The sequence below is a fragment of the Plecotus auritus genome (assembly GCF_963455305.1).
Source record: "Plecotus auritus genome assembly, chromosome: 1".
Lineage (NCBI taxonomy): Eukaryota > Metazoa > Chordata > Mammalia > Chiroptera > Vespertilionidae > Plecotus > Plecotus auritus.
Genome location: NC_137770.1, coordinates 71482032 through 71506534, shown reverse-complemented (window position 1 = coordinate 71506534; position 24503 = coordinate 71482032). Strand labels below are relative to the sequence as shown.

General features: G+C 49.3%; 1 protein-coding gene across 2 annotated transcripts in view; it reads right to left on the bottom strand.

Annotated features, from left to right (window-relative positions):
- Positions 1–21790, bottom strand: part of PLA2G4E (phospholipase A2 group IVE) — a 39243-nt gene extending 17453 nt beyond the window's left edge. For both annotated transcript variants that reach the window (XM_080662605.1, XM_080662606.1), the window contains exons 1-10: positions 21688–21790; positions 16085–16157; positions 10040–10176; positions 8282–8413; positions 7351–7391; positions 4667–4709; positions 3989–4052; positions 2983–3143; positions 2798–2887; positions 2353–2390 (exon numbers count right to left, since the gene is read on the bottom strand). In XM_080662605.1, coding sequence (XP_080518731.1) covers positions 2353–2390; positions 2798–2887; positions 2983–3143; positions 3989–4052; positions 4667–4709; positions 7351–7391; positions 8282–8413; positions 10040–10176; positions 16085–16157; positions 21688–21783 — 875 coding nt within the window. In that variant the 5' untranslated portion in view covers positions 21784–21790. The remainder of the gene's footprint in view (positions 1–2352; positions 2391–2797; positions 2888–2982; positions 3144–3988; positions 4053–4666; positions 4710–7350; positions 7392–8281; positions 8414–10039; positions 10177–16084; positions 16158–21687) is intronic.
- Positions 21791–24503: the final 2713 nt, after the last annotated feature.

Genomic DNA, 24503 nt, shown 5'->3' with positions numbered 1-24503 from the left:
AATAATGAATTTTTAGAAAGAGAAACTAAACAAACAATTCCATTTACCATTGCAACAAAAAAAATTAAGATACTTAGGTAAAAGACTTGTACTTGGAAACTATAGGACATTGAAAAAAAGAGATAGAGGAAAATATAAACAAGTGGGAGAATATACCATGTTCATGGATTGGTAGAATTAATATCATTAAAATGTCCATACCACCCAAAGCAAACTATAGATTCAATGCAATCCCTATTAAAATACCAATGGCATATTTCACAGGTCTAGAACAAAGATTTCAAAAATTTGTTTGGAACCAAAAAAGATCTCAGATAGCCACAGCAATCTTGAGAAAGAAGAACAAAGTTGGAGGGATCACAATATCAGATATCAAGTTATACTACAAAGCCACTGTAATAAAAACAGCCTGGAACTGGCACAAGAACAGACATATAGACCAATGGAACAGAACAAAGACCCCAGAAATCGACCCAAGCCATTATACTCAATATTTGACAAAGGAGGCAAGAGCATACAATGGAGTCAAGACAGTCTCTTCAATAAATGGTGTTGGAAAAATTGGACAGATACATGCAAAAAAGTGAAACTAGACCACTAACTTACACCATACACAAGAATAAACTCAAAATGGGTAAAAGACTTAAATGTAAGTCATGAAACCATAAAAATCATAGAAAAAACCATAGGCAGCAAAATCTCAGATATCTCTCATAGCAATATGTGGATACATCTCCTAGGGCAAGGGAAAGTAAGGAGAAAATAAACAAATGGGACTATACCAAATTAAAAAGCTTCTGGCCCAGCCCACAGGGCTCAGTGACCTATGAACCAGGAGGTCACAATTTGATTCCTAGTCAGGGCACATGCCCAGGTTGTGAGCTCGATCCCCAGTGAGGGGCATGCTGGAGGCAGCTGATCAATGATTGTCTCTCATCATTGATGTTTCTATCTCTCTCTTTCTCTCCCTTCTTCTCTGAAAATCAATTAAAAATATATTTTTTAAAAAAGCTTCTGCATAGCAAAAGAAACCATCAACAAAGTAGAAAGGGAGCCCACTGTATGGAAGAACATATTTATCAATGATATATCTGATAAAGGGTTAATATTTAAGATATAATAGGAACTCATACAACTTAACAAAAGGAAGACAAACAATCCAATTAAAAAATGGACAAAGAACCTAAATAGATACTTCCCCAAAGTGGACATACAGATGGGGAGACATATGAAAAAATGCTCAAAGTCACTGATAATCAGAGATGCAAATTAAAACGACAATGAGGTATCACCTCACACCTGCCAGAATGGCTATCATCAGCAAATCAACAAATGACAAGTGCTGGTGAGTATGTGGAGAAAAGGGAACCCTAGTACACTGTTGGTGGGAATGCAGACTGGTGCAGCCATTATGGAAAACAATATGGAGTTTCCTCAAAAAATAATTTGGAACTGCGATTTGGCCCAGTGATCCCACTTCTAGGAATATATCCTAAGAAACCTGAAACGCTATTCAGAAAGAATGGATGCACCCCTATGTTCATAGCAGTACAATTTACAGTAGCTAAGATCTGGAAACAGCCCAAGTGTCCATCAGCAGATGAGTTGATAAAAAAAGCTGTGGCACATTAACACCATGAAATACTATGCAGAAGTAAAAAAGAAGGATTTTTAATCCTTTGAGACAGCATGGAGGGACCTGGAGAGTATTATGCTAAGCAAAATAAGCCAGTCAGAGAAAGACAAGTATCACATGATCTCACTCATATGTGGAATCTAGTGAGCAAAATAAACTGATGAACAAAATAGATCTAGAGACATAGAAGCATGGAGCAGACTGTCGAATCTCAGAGGGAAGATAGGGGTGGGAGGGTGGGAAGAGATCAACCAAAGAACCTACATGCATATATGCATTGCCCATGGACACAGACAATAGGGTAGTAAAGGCCTGGGGTGGAGGGTGGGTTCAGGTCAGAAGGGGTCAATGCGGGAAAAGCGGGACATATGTAATACTTTCAACAATAAAGATTTTTTTAAAAAGAATATAAAAAGATAACGACCAGAAAAAGAGAAAATATTTGCAAATCATATATCTGACAAGGGTCTGGTATTCAGAAAACACAAAGGACTCTTACAACTTTAGGTAGAAAGCAGATACCCCGCTTTAAAAATGGGCAAAGGATTTGAATAGACATTTCTCCAAAGAACATGTACAAATAGCCAATAAGCTCATGAAAAGATGTTTAACATCATTAGCCATCAGGGAAATGCAAATCAAAACCACACCGAGATACCACTTCACATCCCTAGATTGAACAGATCAGAGGGACAGACAGAAAGGGGGTACTTTACCAGGGTGTAGACTTCATGTGCAATTCACAGTTCTCTCCCTGAGACATGAAACATGAAAACTTGTCAGTGATGACAATTCAAAGCCAAGTGATCCCAGTCAAAGAAGTGCAGACTCACCACACTGTCCACTTCCTGACTTGACTGAGCTCACATGTGTGCACACACACATATGCTCACATGCACATATGCATGCACACACATGCTCTATCCCCACACCCTCTTCTGGACCTGACCCACCCTATCTTCCTTAATTTGGCCTCTGTACCCCCTCTTTGGCTCCATACTGCACTTCAGCATTTCCTATCCCATCAGACTCCTCTATCCTGCCTGAGGGACCCCATGAGTCACCTTCCCCAATGTGTCCCCAGGCTCTTCCCATCTTCCTGCCACAGGAGCTCCAGGCTAAGCTGCTCAGGCCCCTCCCCAGACCCAAGCCCTCACTCACCACAGGCAGAGTCACCGTCTGGCCATCGGTGAGGCAACCCAGGGGCTGGCTGACAGGGCCTTTCTTCCTGTGCACACCACAGCAGCAGAGCTGGGAGGAGGCGTGATTCTGTGAGTGAAGTGAGGGGCTCCTTTGGCGACCCTCTGCCCCAGTCCCCCACGCCACCCCCTGACTCCGCCTTGTACCCCACAGCTCCATTGTCTTCTGGCCACGTCCGCTTGCATCTGGGACTGGAAATACTTGGGGTAGTGGAAGCAGGAGGGGTTTGGGCAGCAGGGCTCTACGTACTGCGGGATGCGCTGGGTATGCTCGAAGGACTCCGTCACTGTTACCAGGAGGTCTTTCCCTGGAAGAGGGGACAAGAGGGCTGAGACCCCCAATAGCCTCTCATAACTTGGCCCAGTTAAAAGCCCAGCTGGAGGTGCTCAGGACAGGGGTTTAGAACTACCAGGGGCACTGGTTAAAATGCCCCAGAGAGTCTCATTCTGTAGGAAGGGCCAGCCCAAGGCTTGCATGTGATGCTGACAGATGAGGTCCCCAGAAAGCCCTCTGAGGTGCTGAGTCCTCCGAGGTTCTGCTTCTCCTACTGCAGTGAGAGCAGCCCTCACCATCCCACCAGTTTGGGGTAGTGGCCTCTTCCTCCCTTCCTCACCATGTCTGTGGGGCCATGCTGCTCCCCTCTCTTGGGACAGGGCTGGGAGTCCTTGCATGGGTGTCATGGGATAGAGCGGTGAACAGGAGATGTTTATGGATCTCTTAGGTCCCTGCCAGCTACCAAATGCTAGGACTCTCTATGAATTGTCATCTCACCAGAGGAAGGGGCACAGCCAGAGGGGCCCTGGGCACTGTTAGTGTCCGCCCATCCCGGTGCTGACCACTGCACCAGATCTAGCGAACCCCTGGTGTGGCAGGGGTATCATGCAGACCAGTGTGAGCAGTGTTGTGCCACTGACCCCTGACCCATGGTGCAGGGCAGGCCCGGGAGGCTCTGAGAGTTATGTGGGTGCCTGGAAGACCATGCCCCTTAAAGAGGGGTGAGGGATGTGGATACAGGGGTTTACAACCCCTGAGGGTGAGATAATACTGAGGCATCTCCCACCAAGCTCTTTGTTCCCCAGCTGAGCCCAGGGCAGCTGGCAGGGGTGGGAAGCAGCCCTCCCCGCAGCAGGCAGAGGCAGTCAAAGGACCCACTTCTCCCACGCTTCCTCTGCCTCCTGGATTCTGCATGAACCTCCAGGCGGGAGACTTGCCGAGCCTGCAACAAAGAAGCGAGGGTCATCCCTAGCACAGGCGATCCCTGCTCTGAGTGACCTGACCTGGGAAGCCTGGTCACCTGGTCATTGCATTTTCCGAACCCAACCAAACCCTATCACCTTACTCAGAGATTGAGTATTGGAAAATGAAGCCTCCTGAGACACCTATGGCTCCGTTCTGCCAGGGGTCACATTCTCAGGGCAGATGGAGGGTGGGACCCGAGGGAACCTTCCTCCTTGGGGCTTTGAAAGTGAGTAACTTCCAATGAAAGGGCCTTCTCAAGAGGCAGAGGCAGGTCAAATGTCTCCACCACAAACTCCCAAAGACTGATTTTTGGGGGAGAGATTTTGAATCCTGGGATTTTAGATGCATCTAATTAAAATGGCTGTATCAACAGCTGAACTACGGAAACCTTTTTGATAATGAACTTGTGCCTGTAGAGAGATGGGGGTTGGGAGGAAATGGAACTGAGACTGATTCTGGAAAAAGGCTGCTTCCCAGTAGGCTCTGGGACAGGGTCCCAGCTGGGCCCAGTGTTCGCTCCCACAGTCTGTTCCCCCGAGAGCAGCAGCCACTGTGGCCTCTGGAGTTACAGGAACCTGGAAGGACAATTACCACCAGCACGCCATTGGTGATGAGGGTCTCAGGTGGAGAGGGACTGAAAAACAAAATGAGAACTCCTGGTCAGTTATATCCGTCCTGACTGCTTCCCCACAAAGGTGACAAAAGCCGAAATAGGGTCTGTATGAGATAGCAGAGCCTTCCTGGTCCTTGTGAAAAATACTGGCTTAAGAAACCTTAGATTCATAGATTGTCAAGGAGACAACTGGCATACGTTTTAAATAGAATGTCCAGAAAAATATAGATTTACAAGTTAGAAGGAGTAGAAGAAGCGTTTCCATTATGCCCTCTCAAGGAACAGCTGTTCTTCTTTCTTAACAGAACATGATTATATTTAATACACAAGTTTGATACAACCAAAAAGTAAAGCACCAGAGTAAAATAGTAACAAAAAACATGGTATTTCATTTGCAATGCATGAGAGATGGTTAACATCTTTAGCCATAAACAAGCTCTTAAAAACCAGTAACAGACACTATAATAATGCAAGGAAACTGGAAAAAATAAAATGAAAAAATACAAGTGATGATTAAGCATTGAGCATATGTGACTTTGCTGGGATGGCTGTTCTTTATGTCCAACCAGATGAAAGGCAGTTTGGGGGTAAACAGGCTACAGGAAAAGGCCAGACCACCAGCTAGAGCAGATGTAAGTAGTTCTGGTAGAGAAACTGGCCCATTCTCTGTTCTGTGCTTTATTTCATTTATGTGTTTAACAAACAGTTCTGGCCCTGGCAGAAAGGGGCCTGGTGAACAAGAAATGTCCTTGTGTTATAGAGCCCAGTGCCTATGTCTCCACAGTACCACTTAGCAGTCCACTTAAGCCCAAGGTGACTGTCTCCAGATCAACTCTAAGCACCAATTTTTTAAAAAAAAATATATTTTATTGATTTTTTACAGAGAGGAAGGGAGAGGGACAGAGAGTTAGAAACATCGATGAGAGAGAAACATCGATCAGCCGCCTCCTGCACACCCCCCACTGGGGATGTGCCCGCAACCAAGGTACATGCCCTTGACCGGAATCGAACCCGGGACCCTTCAGTCCGCAGGCCGACGCTCTATCCACTGAGCCAAACCGGTTTCGGCTAAGCACCAATTTTGACATGTTTCATTTGCAAGCCACTTTCTTATTCAGCCAAGGATACCCTCCCTAAAATGCCTGTCCAATCAAAACCTAGAGAAGAGAGCCCAGGTTTTCTTTAATGTGAAACGAAGTTGATTTTAAGTTGTCATTCTGCTCTTGATGGGGAATGAAGCACCTCAAATACTGTAATCCCTCACTTAATGTCCTCGAGAGGTTCTTGGAACTGCAGTGTAACAAAACCTATTTTAATATAGGCCAATTGAAATAAATAAGAGTAAAATTTCTATATCATCTCATCATTATAGCGAAATGACAAATGATGTTGAGACATTATCTGAGGACTTGCTGTAGATCCAAGAACCCCTAGCAGAGGACCTCTGAGTGGAATGTGACAAGCTCTCTTGTTCAAGCTCATTCCTCTCATCCTCCCCGTCCCTGGCTGATCATAAATCTAGGGGGCTCAGCTCTGCCAGTGCTACAAAGAGGGGAGCAGCCAGCTGCCCCATCACAAGGCACACTGCCGTCCTGGGCAGGCTTGTCTCCCTGGGCAGGGGACCTGCTGTCCTCCCTTACTGCTCCTCCCCTTCCTTCTCTCTTTATCTTCTTGTCCTTCCTATCCTTCAGCTCTGTGTCCCCAATTCCACTGGAGGCCACAGCAAAGTCAGACCTCCAGGATCCTGGATCATTCTTCTCATTGAATATGATGAGAAATAGCCCACATGTTGGGTCAGAGCTTCCCCCTCATTCGGTTCCAGAGTAGACCATAGAGGGGGACAGGAGGCAGCCTATGCTCTAGGCCAAAGTTTGGGGGAGTTGTTCTAACAGTTCTGGGTCAAGGAGGAGACCCCTTGGTCCTGACCTCTTTCCCTGCCTGGCCTCAATAAGCCCTGATCACTATGGTGGCAGGATTTCTTCCAGAGGCCACACTCAGGAAGGCAGGGGAGCTAAGGCAGGGGGTTGGCCAGAGTATTAGACCTTTAAAGCAGTGGTTCTCAACCTTTCTAATGCCGCGATCCTTTAGTACAGTTCCTCATGTTGTGGTGACCCCCAACCATAAAATTATTTTCGTTGCTACTTCATAATTGTAATTTTGCTACTGTTATGAATCATAATGTAAATATCTGTGTTTTCCGATGGTCTTAGGTGACCCTGATAGCGGTTCTCAACCTGTGGGTCAGAAGCGGTTCTCAACCTGTGGGTCATGACCCACAGGTTGAGAACTGCTATTAGGGTCACCTAAGACCATCGGAAAACACAGATATTTACATTATGATTCATAACAGTAGCAAAATTACAATTATGAAGTAGCAACGAAAATAATTTTATGGTTGGGGGTCACCACAACATGAGGAACTGTACTAAAGGATCGCGGCATTAGAAAGGTTGAGAACCACTGCTTTAAAGCAATACTGGTGTCAGTAGAATAGGTCGAGTAGGAATGGGACCGGGCACCTACTGTATTTAAAGGCTCTCAGTGATTCTAACACACAGTGAAGAGTCTGAGGTGAGTGCCAGGGGAGAGAGTGGAAGAGGGGAAGACAGCAAATGAAATACAACTGAAATGCAATAGGGGGTCAGGACTGTGGGCTACTCACCTCTCCTCCAACAGGAACTCCACCTCCAGCTCCTCCATGCCCTGTGGGGGAGGGAGGGAAGGCAGCTGTGAGCTGTGAGCTGCGAGCTGCCCCAGGAGCCTCTGTGAACCTGCCCCATCCTTCCCATGAAGCTATCCTGCTAACATGGAGTGGGGGCAGCTGCTCCTGGCTCTTGTCCTCTCTACCTTCTGCTGTCCCCAAGTCTTTAACATCAAGCACATTGCTGACCACGCAGGGGAGAGTTACGGTAGGGAGATGACCCCCAACCCCAGCATGAAACTTTTATACCCAGAACATTTCCGTTTCATCTTCTATCCCCATTATTCTACTTCATAATGGTCTCCTGCCTTCCCAAAGGGCTGTGCCAGGGGCAAGGGAGAGCTGTGATATGGCCCCCAGAAAGTTCAGCTCTGAAGGGTAGGGGCCCCTTCCCTGCCAGTCCACAGTGGGCATTCAAGTATTCGTTGAATGAGTGAATCTATAACATTCTGGTCCTTTCCAGCTCAGACTTTCTCTGACTTGCAGATTCGCCCTCCTTTACTCTCCTCTGTCCTCTGTCCCCTGGGGCTCTCCCAGCAGCAGGACCCCGAGGGAAAGGAAAGAGGAAAGGGAATCAACACTATGGCATCTCTATTCTGTACTGTGACCAATGCTAGGTGCCTTAGCCACGTTTTCCCAGTTAAGTCTCACAGTCACCCTGTGCAGTAGGTACTAATATCACCATTGTATGGACAAGGAAAAATAACTCAGAGGAATTCAATAATTCCACAAGGCCATAAAGCTAGTAAGCAATAGCACTGAGATTTGGATCAGCAGTTATCTTTCTCTGACTTGGCTATTACACAGGGAGGAGTCCATGGAAAAGCATCATGGGAATGACCAGCTGCCGCTCTTGAAACAGGAGGCTGAGGGGCTTGGCAGCTGTACCGACCTCTGGGTTGAGTGGGAACTTCACATGGGTTTTCTTCCTGAAGCAGAGCTTGGTGAGGTCATAGAGAACTGTCAAGAGATGGTCATCTGGTGTCACTGCATCTTCATCGCAGACGCTCAGCTCTAGCACATTCTAGGGGAGAAAGCAGGGTACAAGTCTGGTTACTATGATTGACTGACCCATTGACCCATTCTCAGGACAAGGGGCCTGACCTCAGTCCTAGCAAGGAGGTGGGTCTAAGGGACAGGGACCAGCACAAAGGTCCTTGCTCAGAAGTGAGACACATTTGTAGGGAAATGAATTTAAAGAGGAAAGTGTCTACTCCAACCATTCCAACTCTCTAAAACCTTCCTGCCCTTCTGCTCTGACTCCCCTATTGGAGGATTTTGCAAACTTGCCAAGGGCCTGTGAAGTGTGAGGGATTTCATTTTACCTGAAAGAAGAACAGAAGGGCAGAGCAAGGACCACTGCAGAATATGGAATGTACTAGTATTCAGCACCAGGGCATCAGGAGCTGAAGACAGCCCCTGTGGTGTTAGAAAACCCAAATGAGGGAAGCTAACATGTTAACATCCAGTGAGTGTTGTGCCAAAGATCATAGGCATTCCAATGCTTGATGGGGTAGGGGTGAGGTGTTGGAACTCCATTCTTTGGCTCATCAGCTCCTAATGAGATCTCATGGAGGGCCCCAAGGCAGCATGTCAAGAGTTGAGCACCTACCCCATTATCTGAACTCTGAGGTCAATGGTCTCAGGTGACATGGATTAACTTCTGAGGCCTCTTTTTCTAAGGATCCTGGGAGATGTGGGCAGGAACTGGGTTTGCCTCTTTGGTCCCTGTTTGGTGGACATGAGGTGGTTCTGGGGCTTTGCAACTGAATGAGATCTGTGACCTGGTAATTACTAGAAACCCAAGTATGTCCAGAACCAACCCAGTAGCCCCCTAGATCTTTAGACAAAGGAAGCCCAAATTCTAATTTCAAGATGGCCGATTGAGCCCACATAGAAATTTCCTTCTTTTGCCAAAACCACGTATATGATAGATATTTTTAAAACAATAAATATAAAAAGCACTTGTCATGAACCAGAAATACCTAAACTATGAAAGCAGGAAGCTGGATAGAGCTCCCAGGTCTCAAGTGTTCAGATGGTTGATGCCTCCATGAAGAGGCGGAGTTTCTCATAAGAAGCACTCTGCCTAGGCTGCCATAGACTCAGGGTGTCAAGGGAGAATTCTCCCGCAAGGAGATGGGAACTCTACTTAGAGTCATCATATATCTGAATAGGACCAACAGCATGAAATAAATCAACAAATGTAAGAACACACACACAAGATATTAGAAAGAATAAAGCAATCTAAAAAAAATTTATGATAGAGATAGAATTAGACTGGCCTTGAACTTAATGAATAGAATGGTTTTTCTCTTTGTGTATTCTCCTACTTGCAGTATGTTCTGGAAAGTACTGGAAACACACTATATTTGGGGACAGGAGACACCCAGTTCCAGAAACAATTAGGTAGAAGGACAAGAGAGACAAGAAAGAAGGTGGAAAGATAAGCAGGCTCAGAGAAGGACAAATATGAGACAGGCTGAAAGGAATGGGTGAGTAAGAAGACAAGTCAATAGGAGGACAGAAGTAGGTAGAAAGAAAGACAAATGGGCATAAGAAGGACACATAAACAACGAGAAGGATAAGCAGGCAAAGAGGGGAGTAGAAATGCAGGCAGGGCAGACAGGTGCAGTCCTCCACATCTCACCTTCACTTGGCTCTGGATCTGGAAGTTGAAGCTTTCATTCCACTCTGGGTTTGGGCAGTTGGAGATGGTCCTAGTCCTCAGCTTCTCGTGAGAGGCGGTAGGCAGCCAGAGGCTCACATAGCAGTCTGTCTGGCTCACTGTCCAATGAAGACAAGGGTGGGAGGGAGGGGTGAGGTGCCAACCCAGGTCCAGAGAAGAGAGTGCAGAGTCTGAAGGGAACTTCAGGCAAGTCACTTCCAGAGCAAGAAGGCCTTGTTTCAGCTTCAGGTCCTCTCCTAACTCATGAGTCTGACGCTACAGAAATTTTGTTCCAGAACCCTAAGACAGCCACAGACTGCAGGCTAGATGTTTCACATAGGTCAGTGGTCGGCAAACTCATTAGTCAACAGAGCCAAATATCAACAGTACAACGATTGAAATTTCTTTTGAGAGCCAAATTTTTTAAACTTAAACTTCTTCTAACGCCACTTCTTCAAAATAGACTGGCCCAGGCCATGGTATTTTGTGGAAGAGCCACATTTAAGGGGCCAAAGAGCCGAATGTGGCTCGAAAGCCGCAGTTTGCCAACCACTGACATAGGTGGACACAGGTCTCACTGACTGTTCTCATGGACGCACATGGCCTCTGACTTTTATCAGAAGCACCCTGCCTCTCTGCTTTGGGACAAGGCATGGCTGCATGGTGTTCTCTCTGCTAGGGAAAGATCTAGAGGACCAGCCCCAAAAGGTCCAGTGTTAACTCTTGCATTAACCCAGGGCACCAGGAGAACCAAAGTAGGGCTCAGCTCTTCCTCTGGGCTGAGGAGAAGCAGGGATTAGAAGGGGCATAGTCTATTGAGAGTCAGCCTAGAGGACCACAGTGGGAAAGGGCTTGTGGGGGTGGGGGGGAGACAAGCTATTCAGTAGGATTTAGGAGCAAGGGCCACCATCTACATACAACTACATATCTCAACTGCACCTGCTGGGCTCTTCATACCTACATTGGTCTTCCAGCATGAGGTGTGTAACCCAAGAAATCATCACATGGAGCCACATACTTTTTTCCCCCATTTGAAAAGAACAATCCAAGTGTGTTGATGCTGGATGTGTTCTGAAGAAGGGACAAGGGCTGTGATCCCAATAAGCCCTCCCAAAGTGGAAGAAGGCCTCCCAGGTCTTTTGGTTGGAGCACCAGAAGGCACAGGGTGAAAAAGAGCAACCCAGCCTGGTTCTCTCTTTCCATTCTACCTGGGAAGAGGGAGAAAGAGGTGCCATGGGTGCCCTTGTTACTCACCCAGCAACCTGCTAGGCTAATTCCCAGGGCTCACACTAGATACACAGAAAATGAGTAAAAGGCAATAGTTTCCAGTGTCAGAGAGTCCTCTAGAGGTAAAGATGGTGTGGGCATGGGAGTTCTGTACTGGTAAGACTGATCCAATTGTTATTCTGTGAGAATGGAACCAGAGGTGTGTATCCCCGGACTGACTTATTCCTACAATGCCACCACACTGAAAACTTTACCAGAGTTCTTCACCAGGGATTGCATCACAAGCACCCCTAGCTTCTGATGTTATCCCCAATGTCTGGCTAATCTCTGAGGGCTTACTACTCAGTGAATTGGAATTTGCAGACCTCCTGCCATTGAATAAGGGTGAGATGACACTGTCCTTTATATGTCATACTCATCATTTAATTTAGACACAAAGAATGACCAAAACCCAACAGAATAAAAAAAATAATGGCTTCATCATCCCCATCATCCCCTCTGTGGCCAATCTGCTGCTTACTACTCATCGACAACTCAGGTGTCCAGGCCAGACACCAAGGATTGTCCTTGACTCTTGTATTGAGTTGCTTTAACTCCTTTGATCTCTCCAGCCCATCTACATCTCCTTACTGGCACTGCCACTGCCACTGCCTTGCTGCAGGCCACCTTCATCTCTGTTGCCTCTTCCCCACTAGGTACCCTGTCTTCCTCTACTCTGATCTTTTCTCTAAAGAGAAACCAGAGGGATCTTTTTAGATCAGACCATGTCACTCCCCACCTGCCCTCAGGAAGGAGTCCCAACTACTCAACAGGACTGCCCTGCCAACTTCCCCAGCTTCAGCCTCATTTATCCACCCTCCCTTTAACCCAGCCTGTGCCCTGCCGCCAAACACACACACATACACATGCACACACACATGCATATGTATGTACACACAGAGGTGTTCACAGGTGCTCAGTTGTACTTGAGACTCTAGCAAAACCCAATCACTTGCAGGTCTCACAAGGTGCCATGCCATTTTGTCTTTCCTTCTGCCTAGAACACCCTTCCCTTGGCTAGTCCCTTTGGGTTTCAGAAGGAACCTCCGCTGGAAGCCTTCCCTGAGCCCCTATGCCTGGGCCAGGTGCCCCTGTTCACCTGGCGCCCTCTGCTCTTCTCCTGGCAGAGCACTAGCTAACACTGCACCCGGAACACTGGCAGGCCGGAAGACCATGTGTCAGCGCTTGGACAAGATATTTGCTGAGTAAATGAATGCAAGTAAAAGCCCAACTTCCTGCTATTGGGCTAAACCAGTACCCCAGATTTCCAGGCTGAGTCACCACAGACAAGTATGAAAGCTGCCGTGCCTAATCCCTCTGCCCACAGGGAGCCTCCCTAGGAACCTACTCAGCCCTCCAGGACCCTTCCTGCAGCTTTTTCTGGATACTGGCCCTCCTCTTGGGCCTGTAACCTCCTCCTTGGTCTGCCTTCTGTACGCTAGAAGCCTACAGGCAGCGACCCCACCAACTGCACACCCATTTGCTTAGCACGATATAATGGACCCTGTAAAGGCCCCTTCCTCCTAAAATTCCTTTCCTATTTCAGTCCGTGCCTAAAATTCTCCCGTTAAACCCATTAAATAAAATCTCAGCATTTTTGTCCTGAAAGAGACAGGGCTGATCAGACACCCACACTTCAAGCGTTAATTTGTTTTTCAGTCCTTGTGCAGAGAGCGGTTCCCACCTCCACCCCAACAAGCTGGGAAGGAGGAGAATGCAGCCCAAAGAAGAGGTAATCTGGGGAGGGAGGGGTGATGGAGGAAATCCGGTGGGGCCCAGATAGCAGGTGTCATTAGCTGACTGTAAGGACAGGGACCATCATGTTTGCAATGAAGAATAATGGTTAAGCAACGGTGACCCAATTCTGAGAGTTTCAGGGACTACAGGGAATTTCCTAGGCATAGATTGGTTCTAATCCTCTGGGAGTGACAAAGGGCTTGGTCATCTGATGAGATGTATCCTTTCCTGGAAGGTGGGTGGCAAAAATGACGCAATGATCTCCACAGATGCTGAGAACACTGTCTCGCTAATACCTCTACAGATACCTGCCTCACATCCCTTGGGGTGCTGGTTTGCATTTTAATTTATTTTTCCAAGAGTAATAAAAACATTTTATAGCTAGGAGGCTTCTGGGCAGACTCCCTCCCAGTTCTGGCCCAGGTCTGAGCAGCACGCTCCCTGACATGCAGGAGGAGGGGGTAGAGGGATCATTGCTGAATCTTATCCCTCAATCTCATCCTTTTCAGGCTCCTTGAACTCCTGCAAACTCAGACACACATTCAAGGTGGAACCAGAGAGTAACATGCTTTTGATACAAGCCAGAAGGGAACAGTTTGGGGCAAGGGTAACCCAGGACCTGGAAGGCATCAGGATAGTCTCAAATCTCATCTGGCAAGGCAGCAACAGAGCCCAGCCGTGGAGACCAGACACAATGTTTCCGGGCTGGCACCCAGACACTATGCATGCCCAACCCTGCTCCTCAGGGGAAATGAAGAAAAAATCAACAACTAGGGGTGCTCAAAGGGGACCAGGTACCCTCAAAAGGCAGCCTGTGTGCCAAGGCACATGTGAGGAAGGGGGAGACAGGGTGGTGGAGCGAGACCTCAGCCTGTTTCTCTGGCTGTCTGCTCCTCCATCCCCCTACCTCTGGCAGGGGTGTGACAGGGAGAAGACAGAAAGGCCCTGGACAACGGGAAGGTCTGAGCATACGGGTATAGGCAGGGCTGGGATAGACATACTCAGAAAGGAGCGGAGGCCGGTGTGCAGCCGCAGGCGTGTGAAAGCCGAGGCTGTCCTTGAGGGGAGTGGGGTGAAGTGTGGCATGGGCAATAGAGGTGAAAGAGGCAGCTGGGCCCCAAGCCCGTGGGACACTTTCAGACTCCTCGGATCACTCCTGGTGGGCTGGGAGGCCTTGAGAAGCCTGAGGAGAAATCCCTGGCCCTTGGCTGGCCCTTTCCGCAGAGCTAGGCCCAAGCTGGACTCTGGCTCCAACTGCTCCTGCTGGAATGGGCTCTGGACACTCACCGTCCAGGGGACTTGGTCTGAATCCTGTCTGATCCCTTTGCTTTCTCTAGGGTTCCAGGGCCCTTCCTCCTCTACACTCAACCCTGCACAGCAGCAGCAGTGACAGCCACAGCGACAGCTTCCCAGCAAGTGTCTCAGCCTCTGGCCACCTGTGCTCCAGCACAAGCTGCACAGGAGCCCTGGGAAGTCATGCAATTCCTCCCTCAAGAACTCAGGCGCCACATCATTCTAAATCCTGATTTCTCCTCTGCCTGGCTTCCTCCCCCTCCATCACTGGCCCTGCCTCCTTCTCCTGGCTTGTCCCCTCGACTCCCCAGCTCTCCAGACCTGGGATCCAACACTTTCATTAACCCTCAGGTGTAAAGTGGGCCTCACAGCTCTACCCTCTGGTTGTGGGAAGATCAAATGGTGTTTGGATGTCTCACCAAGGCTGGCCCCCAGCAGGTGCCTGGGGATATAATCCTCTCTCTTCTTCAGGATGGCCCCTCTCCAGACTGGTCTCCCTGGGCCTCTGGATGCTCACAGCCCGCCCCTCTCAGACCCGGGTCCCCAGTGAGCCTTCCTTAGCTACTGGCAGTTTTCATTGTCCTCCTCTGGGTCTTAATTATGTAGTGAAAAGGTTAGAATGCCATATTCTATGACTATTCTATAATCACTTTGGGCAGAGATGTCCCTGGCTCAGCAGCTCAGTTGGTTAGAGTGTCACCCCAATACACCAGGGTTACAGGTTTGATTCCCAGTCAGAGTGCATACAAGTATCTACCAATGAATGCATAAATAAGTAGAACAACAAACAGATCTCTCTCTCTCTCTCTGCCCCTCTCCCTCCCCCTCTCAAATCAATAAGTAAAAACTTTAAAAAAGTATCATGGCTCTTTGCATTCTCTGCCACTCTGAGTTGAATCCCGGGGCAGGGAGAGTATAACAAAGCTTTGGGGAATCCTGGTGGCTGTTGGGCCATTCCTGTGGGGTCACCAGTGAGTGGGGCACCCCCTCAGCAGTGGGGCCTTAACACCAAGCTTTCTCCTCTTTGAGGGAAGATGAGGGAAGCATTGGAAGGGGCTTTTGGTTCTCCTTATCTCTTGAAATGCCACCCAAAGCCAGGCATGGGGGAGCATCCTCCTTACCCAAATGCTGAAGCTAGAGACTTCCCTGGGCCCCCATGGCCTAGGCATGCTGCAGGGGCTGGGAGGAAGGGGAAGTTAAGGCTGCAAGAAAATGCTATATAAGCAGCTCTGGTGAGTCAACCACACCATAGGGCCGACCTGCAGAACTGGGAGCTGTGGGGCTTTTGGCTCGGACCCTAGAAACCAACATGGTAGCTGGGTCCTGCGGAGGAGCACTGGGACGAGGCTGGCAGCTGGTCCCATGACGCCCAAGGGCCTCTCCTTCCCTTCACCCCAAACAGTCCCTCAACTCATTCAGAGCAAGAAGTGCCCAGTGTGGGAGAAGCTGGCGCTCCTGGAAATGGATACTAGGGAGAGGGCAGGGAGGAGAGTGAGGTGACAGTGCTCTTGGACACAGGGGAACCGTGGTAGTGCCAAGGTCACAGCTAATGGGAAAGGCATGAAAATCAATATAAACCCCAAAGTCTGAAATACAACCTGAGTGTAGAACACACACACACATGCACGCACACGCATGCATGCACGCACGCATGCACACACACACCCCTGACCATTTCTCCATCCAGACCCCACAGGCAGAGGAGGAGGAAAGTGAAAGGAAGATACTCACCCATGTCAGCCTGCCGGACGTTTTTCATGCGGATGACCCTCACTGTTAGCAGGTAGCATGGAGACAGCCCCTCCTGTGGATTGAGAGGACAGTGGACTCACTATCAAGGCAATGATGGCAGGTGGCCTTCATGGAGAGCAGCTCCAGCTGCCCTAGGCTCCCACTGCCTGGCCTCCAGAGGCCTCCACAGTCAACCCACACTTCTGGGCCCTGGAGGGCTCTCTGGTCCCCAGGGGATCCAGGTATCAAGGTAAGGGGTTTCCTCTTAACCCCACTCTGAGCCAGCATATCTGGAAGAGGGACAGCTTTGTTCCTGTTCTGTTCATGTCTTTCCTGTTTGAATCTAGGGATTTGAATCCCTTTCCATAAAAGTTTGGCTTAGATGAGTCTTTTTTCCAATCCACTCCCAGCCTGTGTCCACAGCAGATGCCACTGAACTCCTCCAACTCACCAAGCAACTATATTTATAGAGGCCTCTGAACTGGAGCCTTTACACTCCACATAATCCACTCTGTGTGGCTAAAATCACTTTATACTTTTTAAGAGGATACAATTCTTCTCTATTTAAAATAATATTAGGGTTTTGGAAAAATAAAAGTATGAAGAAAAAGAGTCCCCATAACCTTACCACTCAAAAATCATCATTAAATCATTAAAAAAATTTAACATTATAATAATTATTTGTATGTTCAACCCAGACTGTCCACTGATAGCTCATCTGCCTTGACTATTATCGGAGACTAGAGGCCCAGTGCACAAAATTCATGCACAGGTAGGGTCCCTAGGCCTGGCCGGAGATCAGGGCCAATCAGGGCCTCCCGCATGCCACCCCCCCCCCCCCCACCCCTGGCCCTGCCCAGCTGCCAGCTGCTGGCCGGGGCCTTCCTTCGTTCCACACTGCCCCCTGGTGGTCAGCGCACGTCATAGTGAGCGGTCCAAACTCCCGGTCAGTGGAACTCTCAAGGGGACAATTTGCATATTAGCCTTTTATTATATAGGATAATACTATTTGTAATAGCTAGCATCTATTAAACACTATTTGTCAGACCCTTTTCTTTGTTTCTAATCATCATAAAACCTTTGTAATAAAGTATTTTAATATACTTTAAAATTTGAAGTGTAATTGACATATAACACTGTACTAGTTTTAGGTGTACAACATAATGATTTGATATGATCTCCACAATAAGTTTAGTTAACATCCATCACTGCACATAGTTACAATATTTTTTACTTGTCATGAGAACTGCTATCATTTTGATATCTGTCCTTCCAGCCTCTCTTGGGGCTTAATTTTAACCAGCAACAATAGAATGATGACTGGGAAGGCTATTGCTTAGCCCCTGAGAGAGATGTAAACTAATTTGAGGGTCTCTTTCTCCTTTCTCCCCAACAGCTGACTCAAAATCAGAATCAAAGCCAATCTGACAGTTAGTTTAAAGATTCCTTTGGTGAACACAGACAATAGGGTGGTGAAGGCCTGGGGCAGGGGGAGGGGGTTGGAGGAAGTCAATGGGGGCAAAAAAGGGATGTACATAATACTTTCAACAATAAAGATTTCTATTGAAAAAAAGATTCCTTTGGTGAGATTAACTCTGAAATATTGACTATCTTCATGGTCAATAACATGCTCTAACAGGTTTTTGTTTTGAGCTTTGTAACTTGGGCCAAAGGCCACACAGATCAGTTCTCTTCTGGTTCTAGAAATATGGCTATGGCCTTTGGCCAGCTCCCCTCTGGGCACAGTGGGTTTCTTACTTCTCACTCTGCTCCTGGGCAGAGCAGTATCATGGCCTGATATGGTAAGGAAGGAGGAGTCAGCCTGCACCCAGGAGAGCAGTTCTGGCATAGCCTGTTCCCACTGGCCCACTTTCTCAGAGGGCAACTAGAGGGCTCCAAGTGGGGAGCCGCCCAAAGCTTCAGCCAGGCAGGGGTCAGTCCTCGGGGTCATTTCATAGTGTTGAAGGGCTCTGAACTCAGGACCATGGTCCTCTCGGCCATCACTACCCTTCTCCTGCCTCCAGGAGGGGCAGTCCTGGGCCCTGCCCTGCTCTCTTGTGTCTTCTCTGGAAGGGAATGAGCCTTTGTAGCTTCCCACAGGATCTCACTGCCTTCCAAGAAAAGGTCTCAGCTGTCATCTACCCTGATGACTTTCATTGGTGTTGACCCCTCAGCAACAATAACCACATCAGCGATCACTGGCTGAGGGTCTGCCACCTGCTAAATGTTGTGTATACAACGTCTACATTTGTCTTGCTCAAACCTTACAACACCCCATGAAGCAGTTATTAGCCTCACTTCACAGGTGGAGAGTCTGAGCCTGAGTCCTTTGACTCCAGGCACTCAGCTGGAATCAGAGGAGCCTAGCTTGAATCCAGTTCTAATTCTTAAGGCCATGTTCCTACCCATGACTATCCTGTCATCTCACCTGAAAGTGGCCCTCGGCAAACACAAAGACAGGTGCTGCTTGTCCCCATCTTCACTTCCTTGGTCTTAAAATCTATTTTCCTGACAGATTCTTCTTTTTACCTTGAATTTCCCCAAAGCCCCAAAATAACCCCAAACTCTGACCATTTTTCCATTGTTGTGTTCAACAGACAGAGCCCATGGCCTCTCCTTTTTAAACTGCCAGAGAACATCGGAGCTGAAAGGGCTCTTGGAGAAGTTTCCATTTTCTAGCAGCCACAGAGGGCTCCTTGTGGTCTGCCTTGAGCCTCAGGTCACACCTTCTAGCCCAGGCATTTTCAGGAGAGACCCGGTTTCAAAGCCCTCTACAAAGCCCTTTTCCATCTCCTAACAGGGAGAGAGAGCCTGGCGGGTTGGAGAGAGAGCCCAGAGGGCCAAGGGAGGAAGGCAGAGGGAACAGGGGACTCAGGTCTTGGGCCCAGAGGATTCCAGGAACCAGGGCTGTGAAAAATGACCTTCTCAGCTTAAAATGAGTATTTTGCTCCTGATATAATGTGCTCAATTGGCGTGGTGCTAGAGATAAGCTAAATTCATGGCCCCAGAGGCAATTGATACACAGTAGGAAGATGCAAAAGCACAAAGCACAGTGTCTGTGACTCTGCAGATGGGAACCAGAAGCCAGCGAGATTAAGAAAGCCAAGTGTATGGGTAGCTATGGTGCTAAGGGTGAGAACTTCAGGGACGTGGACAAGCTGGTCCCTAGGACAGGACGCCCTGGCTAACTATCAGGGTGAAAGTTGAAATACCTAAAAACAGGCCTGGCCAGGCACCGTGCCAGCTGGGCTGCAGCGCTGGAGCAGGGACAGACATGAATCCTGCTGGTCACGGGGCATTGGGGGTCCTGGGGTGAGGTATAGGGAGCACTCGGCATGCTGGAGCGCCAGGCAGGGACTCCGGCAAACAGTGCAGGACAGCTAGGAGCAGTTTCTTGGGTGCCACTCCTCAGGCTGCAGACACACATCCCTCTGCCCCCCTCCCCGGCCTTGGTCCCTGGGGCTGATCTCACCAGGACTTCATTCCCCTCCAGGCCTACTTAGGACAGAGGGCATCTGCCGGCTCATAGGGAGAAGATGGAACCCCTTGACTCTCAGGAGAGGCTATCATGCAATCCAATAATACTCTTTCCCACCCCTCACTTTACAGATGGACCTTTTGGCGGGGAGGCTGGAGAACACACTCTGTTACTCTCCGTGTGTGAGGCCCTGACTGCACACTGGGTGCACTGCATCTGTAGCCCTCCCACTGTGCTGAGAAGGGGCTGTGATGCCTGCTTTGCAGAGAAGACTGGGTTGAGAGAAGCTGCATCTCACCCAGGGCCACACAGCCCAGGAGGGACAGGACTCAGGTGAAGGTCTCCCTGACTACAGGGCAGGTGCTTCCCAGCCACCCGGACGCTGGCCCTCACTATAAGTCCAATCTGTTCCAGGTCATGCCCTAGATGAGTTCATAGCAGAGGCAGGAGTAAAACCCTCAACTCCCAATTCAGGACTCTCCTTACATGCCAAGAAAATAGCCACCACTACAAGTTAGACGAATGTGTAGTCACAGATAGTTACTCAGGGTCATTCTCCCAGGTGAGGGTGGGAGTAGGAAGTGGTAGGCCCGATGCCCATCCTGGGGGCAGGCATACCTAACCAAGCCAGCCCACAAGGTCTGGGGTGCTAAAGAGGGGAAGACAGCTCCCATGGAGCCTGTGGGAACTCCTCTCCCCAGGGCTTCTCAGAGCAGGCCCGGCTGGTGATGCCATCTCTCTGTTCCAGAGAGCTGGGTGGATCCAACAGTCCCTTTCGACACCTGTGTCAGAGCTCTGACCAGCCGGGAGATAGCTTCCAGGATGCACAGGCCCTTCTTAAAAGGAGACCATTGGGGTGGGGACCCAGGACATTTCCCAGCTAGTTTGAGACCAGGGGTCACCTGTAAGGAGCCTGTTTTCTTTTTTTACCATCCAGGCTAAGCGAGGGGTCAGGGCAAAGAGTCCCAGCTCTGAGTCATAGACTCTCCAGGACTTGAGAGGGACAGACGCAGTTCTCTGTTGCTTCACTCCCCCCTTCGGGGTAAGCTCTGTCCCTTCTGTGGAGGGACCCCACAGCCCAGCCCAGGCTCTTGGAGGCTCAGTAAGACTGGAGAGGGAGGAGCAAGTGCTGTCCTCCTCCTCCATGAAGCCTTCTCAGATCCACTCTTTCCCTTCCCAGCTGACATCCGCTTTTCATTTTCTGAGTTCTCTAGCCAGTTATTAGCTCTGCAAACCACAGATGCTACAATGTGAAGGATTTATAAAGGTCTTCCTAGGATGCCAGTGAGGGCTATTTAGCTGCTAACTAAAGTTTCCCCGAGGGCTGTGGAGAAATGTGGGCACACTCCTGAAGGCCATGTCTAACCGGGCCAGGGCAGCGGGGCACTGACATCATGCAACACTGAGCTCCCCTCCTGGGCTCCTTGGAGACTGATCAGGGTCTCCGTCTCCCACCCCCAAAGGACAAGGCACTTTCAGGGCATCACTCATCTCATTCTGTGATTTGGTGTGGGCTGGGGGAAGGTAATGAGAAGTATGCTGCTGCTGACAGTCCTTGGCATGGCGTGTCTAAGGCAAATTACAAGAGTGAGATAAGAGAGGAAAGTCAAGGCAGAGCTGCTCCAGAGCGCTGGCGATCTGACCATGAACCTGGGGTCTCCCTGCCAGGCTGAGAGGAGTGGGAGATCCCCAGGAGTCTTGACTACAGACCCAGGTGGGAGGCCTCTTGGCCAACATCACCGATCCTCACAAGACGTCACACGGCACACTCACAGAGCATGGCAGTTTAGGATGTCCACAGGGTAAATGCCTACTTGCTGCTAGGATAAGCCAAATGTGGACCCATTCCTGCCAGTGCTGAGCACTGTCTACCTGGCTGCTGGACTGGCCTCAGGATGGCCCTGAGCCACTCAATGGCATTTTGTCAAGACAGTGGGTACCTACAGCTGGGCCAACCACCCCAGAGCCCCAGGCCCAACTGGGCCAGACCATGTCCCTGGGTGCTAGGTGGAGGCTGCCCCAGCAGAGGAGTCCCATGTCTCTGGAGTCCACAATGCCCCCAGCCTCCCTGAGCCTGTCTCCCACCTTCAGCTCCTGGCCCCACCTGCCCCCACTGCTTCCTCACCTCCAAGGCGCAGGTGGCTGAGGGTCTGCCATCTTCTGCTTGGCATGGGTCTGGCAGGTGGTGGGAGACCCAGGCGGGCATCTGCTTCTGGAGCATCGTGGCGGCTCTCCAGCTGGGTGGTGAGACTGGGAATTTATACTCTGACTCAGAGCTCCACCCTCTGGATGCCTCTTAGCATTGGCTGGGATTGCCCAGGGAGGGGTTAAGGTGGGTGAGCAAATAGGGAACCCTGGCCTGGGACTCTTAGTATCCTTGGTTTTCAGATCTTGGAAATGTGGGGACCAGCAGGGGGTCTGGCCCTTGGGTCAGCAATCTTCTGCCCCTAGAAGCTCAGAATAACTAGTTGTGGGAACAGAGGGTGGCAAGGAGAGGATGCTGACTCTCACAACTTTAGGATAAGCCTGCTCTCTTCAGCTAATCGAAGTCCTGCCCCTGGGGTGCATGATGCCTGCCTTTTAAACTCTGTTTAGTCCATGGCTCAGAACCATAGGAGCTGTGGGAAGGAGCCTCATGGGAGGCAGGGACCATGGCCAGGGCTCCTAAAGTTAGAAGGTAAAGAAAGAAAATCATTGTCCAAATCCTTGGTGAGGAGAGTTGGTCGAGGGCAGGTGCCCCTAGCTGTCCTGCCTGCGAGGCCAGGGAGAGAGAGGGTGTGCCCAGCCCTGCCTGGTCTCAGGGCAGCTTAGAGGATGCTCCTGCCCCACCCAGCTGATCCTATCTCTAGCGTGGTGGCTGGCTCACTAGGGGGCCTGGTGAGTTGGCTTCGCCTGCTCAGCTGCCCAGCTAGGTATAGTGGGAGTTTCCTGCCTGAGCTGTCGCCTGGGGGCCCACAACCGGCTTTTCTGGCCCACAGATTAAAGTACATTTATGAAACTAAGGATGAGATCTGAACACAAAGCTGACTGGGCCCAAGCATGGCATGGAACCTGATTGGTGGTATCTGTGGGACCTCTTCTTATGCCAGGTAGAGGATGTCCGCACCCTGTTCTCCGCTGCTGCCACGCCCTCCAAAGAAGAAATGGGCCTTGGCTTGGACCCCACCCAGCCCATGCCCTCCCCTGCCCCTGACATCTGTCCAACTGCCAAGGCCACAAACTTCACACCCATACCCCTCAGTGGATTCTACTAAATTAAATTTAGTTTACACACTTAGTGAGCATCTACTGTATACACTGTAAGAGAGGAAATGTCAGGCTTGAAATTGTTGACAGTCCATCTAGGGAGCTAAATGCTCCCAACCCCTCAGAGGCTCAGAGTGCGAATCTCTGGTGCTAACAGGAATATCCTAAGACAGTGGTCAGCAAACCGTGGCTCTCGAGCCACATGCAGCTCTTTGGCCCCTTGAGTGTGGCTCTTCCACAAAATACCACGGCCTGGGCGAGTCTATTTTGAAGAAGTGGCGTTAGAAGAAGTTTAAGTTTAAAAAATTTGGCTCTCAAAAGGAATTTCATTCGTTGTACTGTTGATATTTGGCTCTGTTGACTAATGAGTTTGCCGACCACTGTGACCTAAGAGGATCAATATAACCCTTCACATTGGTGGGCACCTGTGGTTTACAGAGCCAATAATGGACCAGAGAGCACAGAATATGAAAAGTGGATGTCGGGCCCTAACTGGTTTGGTTCAGTGGATAGAGCGTCGGTCTGCAGACTGAAAGGTCCCAGGTTCAATTCCAGTCAAGGGCATGTAACTTGGTTGCGGGCACATCCTCAGTAAGAGGTGTGCAGGAGGCAGCTGATTGATGTTTCTCTCTCATCGATGTTTCTAACTCTCTATCCCTCTCCCTTCCTCTCTGTAAAAAATCAGTAAAAAATATATTTTAAAAAAATGGATGTCGGCTGGGAAGGGAAAGAGTGGGTATGAAAAGGCTTCATGGAGCAGGCGACATTCGAATTGCATCTTGGAGGATGGATAAGATTGCAGAAGCTAATGAGAGGTGGGAAAGGCATGACAAGAGCAAGGAACAGCATGAGCAAGCATAGGAAGGCCAGGAAACAGGGTATGCTCAGGTATACAAGTGGTCTGGTGTCAGAGTAGTGAGTTTTATGGGAGGAGCTGGGGGTGGGAGGAATTGAGAGTGCAACACAGCGGGCGGTGGAAATTGGGCAGAGAGCCAGGAGGCTTGGTGAAGGAAAAACGTGGAAAGTTATACATTAGGGCCCAACAGCTGTGACCCTTAAAGGCCATACTTTAAATTTACATTTATTCTCCAGGCAATGGCGAGCCATCAATAGTGTTTGAGCAGGAGAACTGAACTTCTAGAAGACAATGCTGATTGGTGTGGTGGGCAACCCAACCCACAGCACAGCAGTCTAAAAGTGACAGGGTGAGGGCTGTGGTGAGGTCCAGGGGACCTTCTCCCTGAAGATCCCACGTGTCTCCGCATTCTTCCCACTCCCCAACCCTTTCCCCATGAAATAGGCCTAGGACAAGCCCCAAACTCCAGGGCATTCTTCACAGCTTGGAACTTGATACTCTTCTCACTGAAGGAGCCCACCCTGCTCCAGGCGCTCTAGGCAGTGCAGGGAAGATCTCGCTCTCACACCCTTGTGTTTGTTTGCTCATTGTGCAGAGCCTCTTTCTAGTGAAATGAAATCAAATTGAGTAGGAGATGGGTGGAAGTTTCCCGCCTTTGACACAGCCTCTGACCCAGGCACAATAGTAAACTGAGTCGACGTTCTACCAGCAAGCACTTACTGAGTGCCTACTATGTGCCCAGCTGAAGGCTCAAAGGAGATTTTGGAAGAAAACACGGAGAATTTATGATCAAGTGAGAGGGAAAAAGGGCTAAATTGAGTGCTAAATTGTCCAGTGTG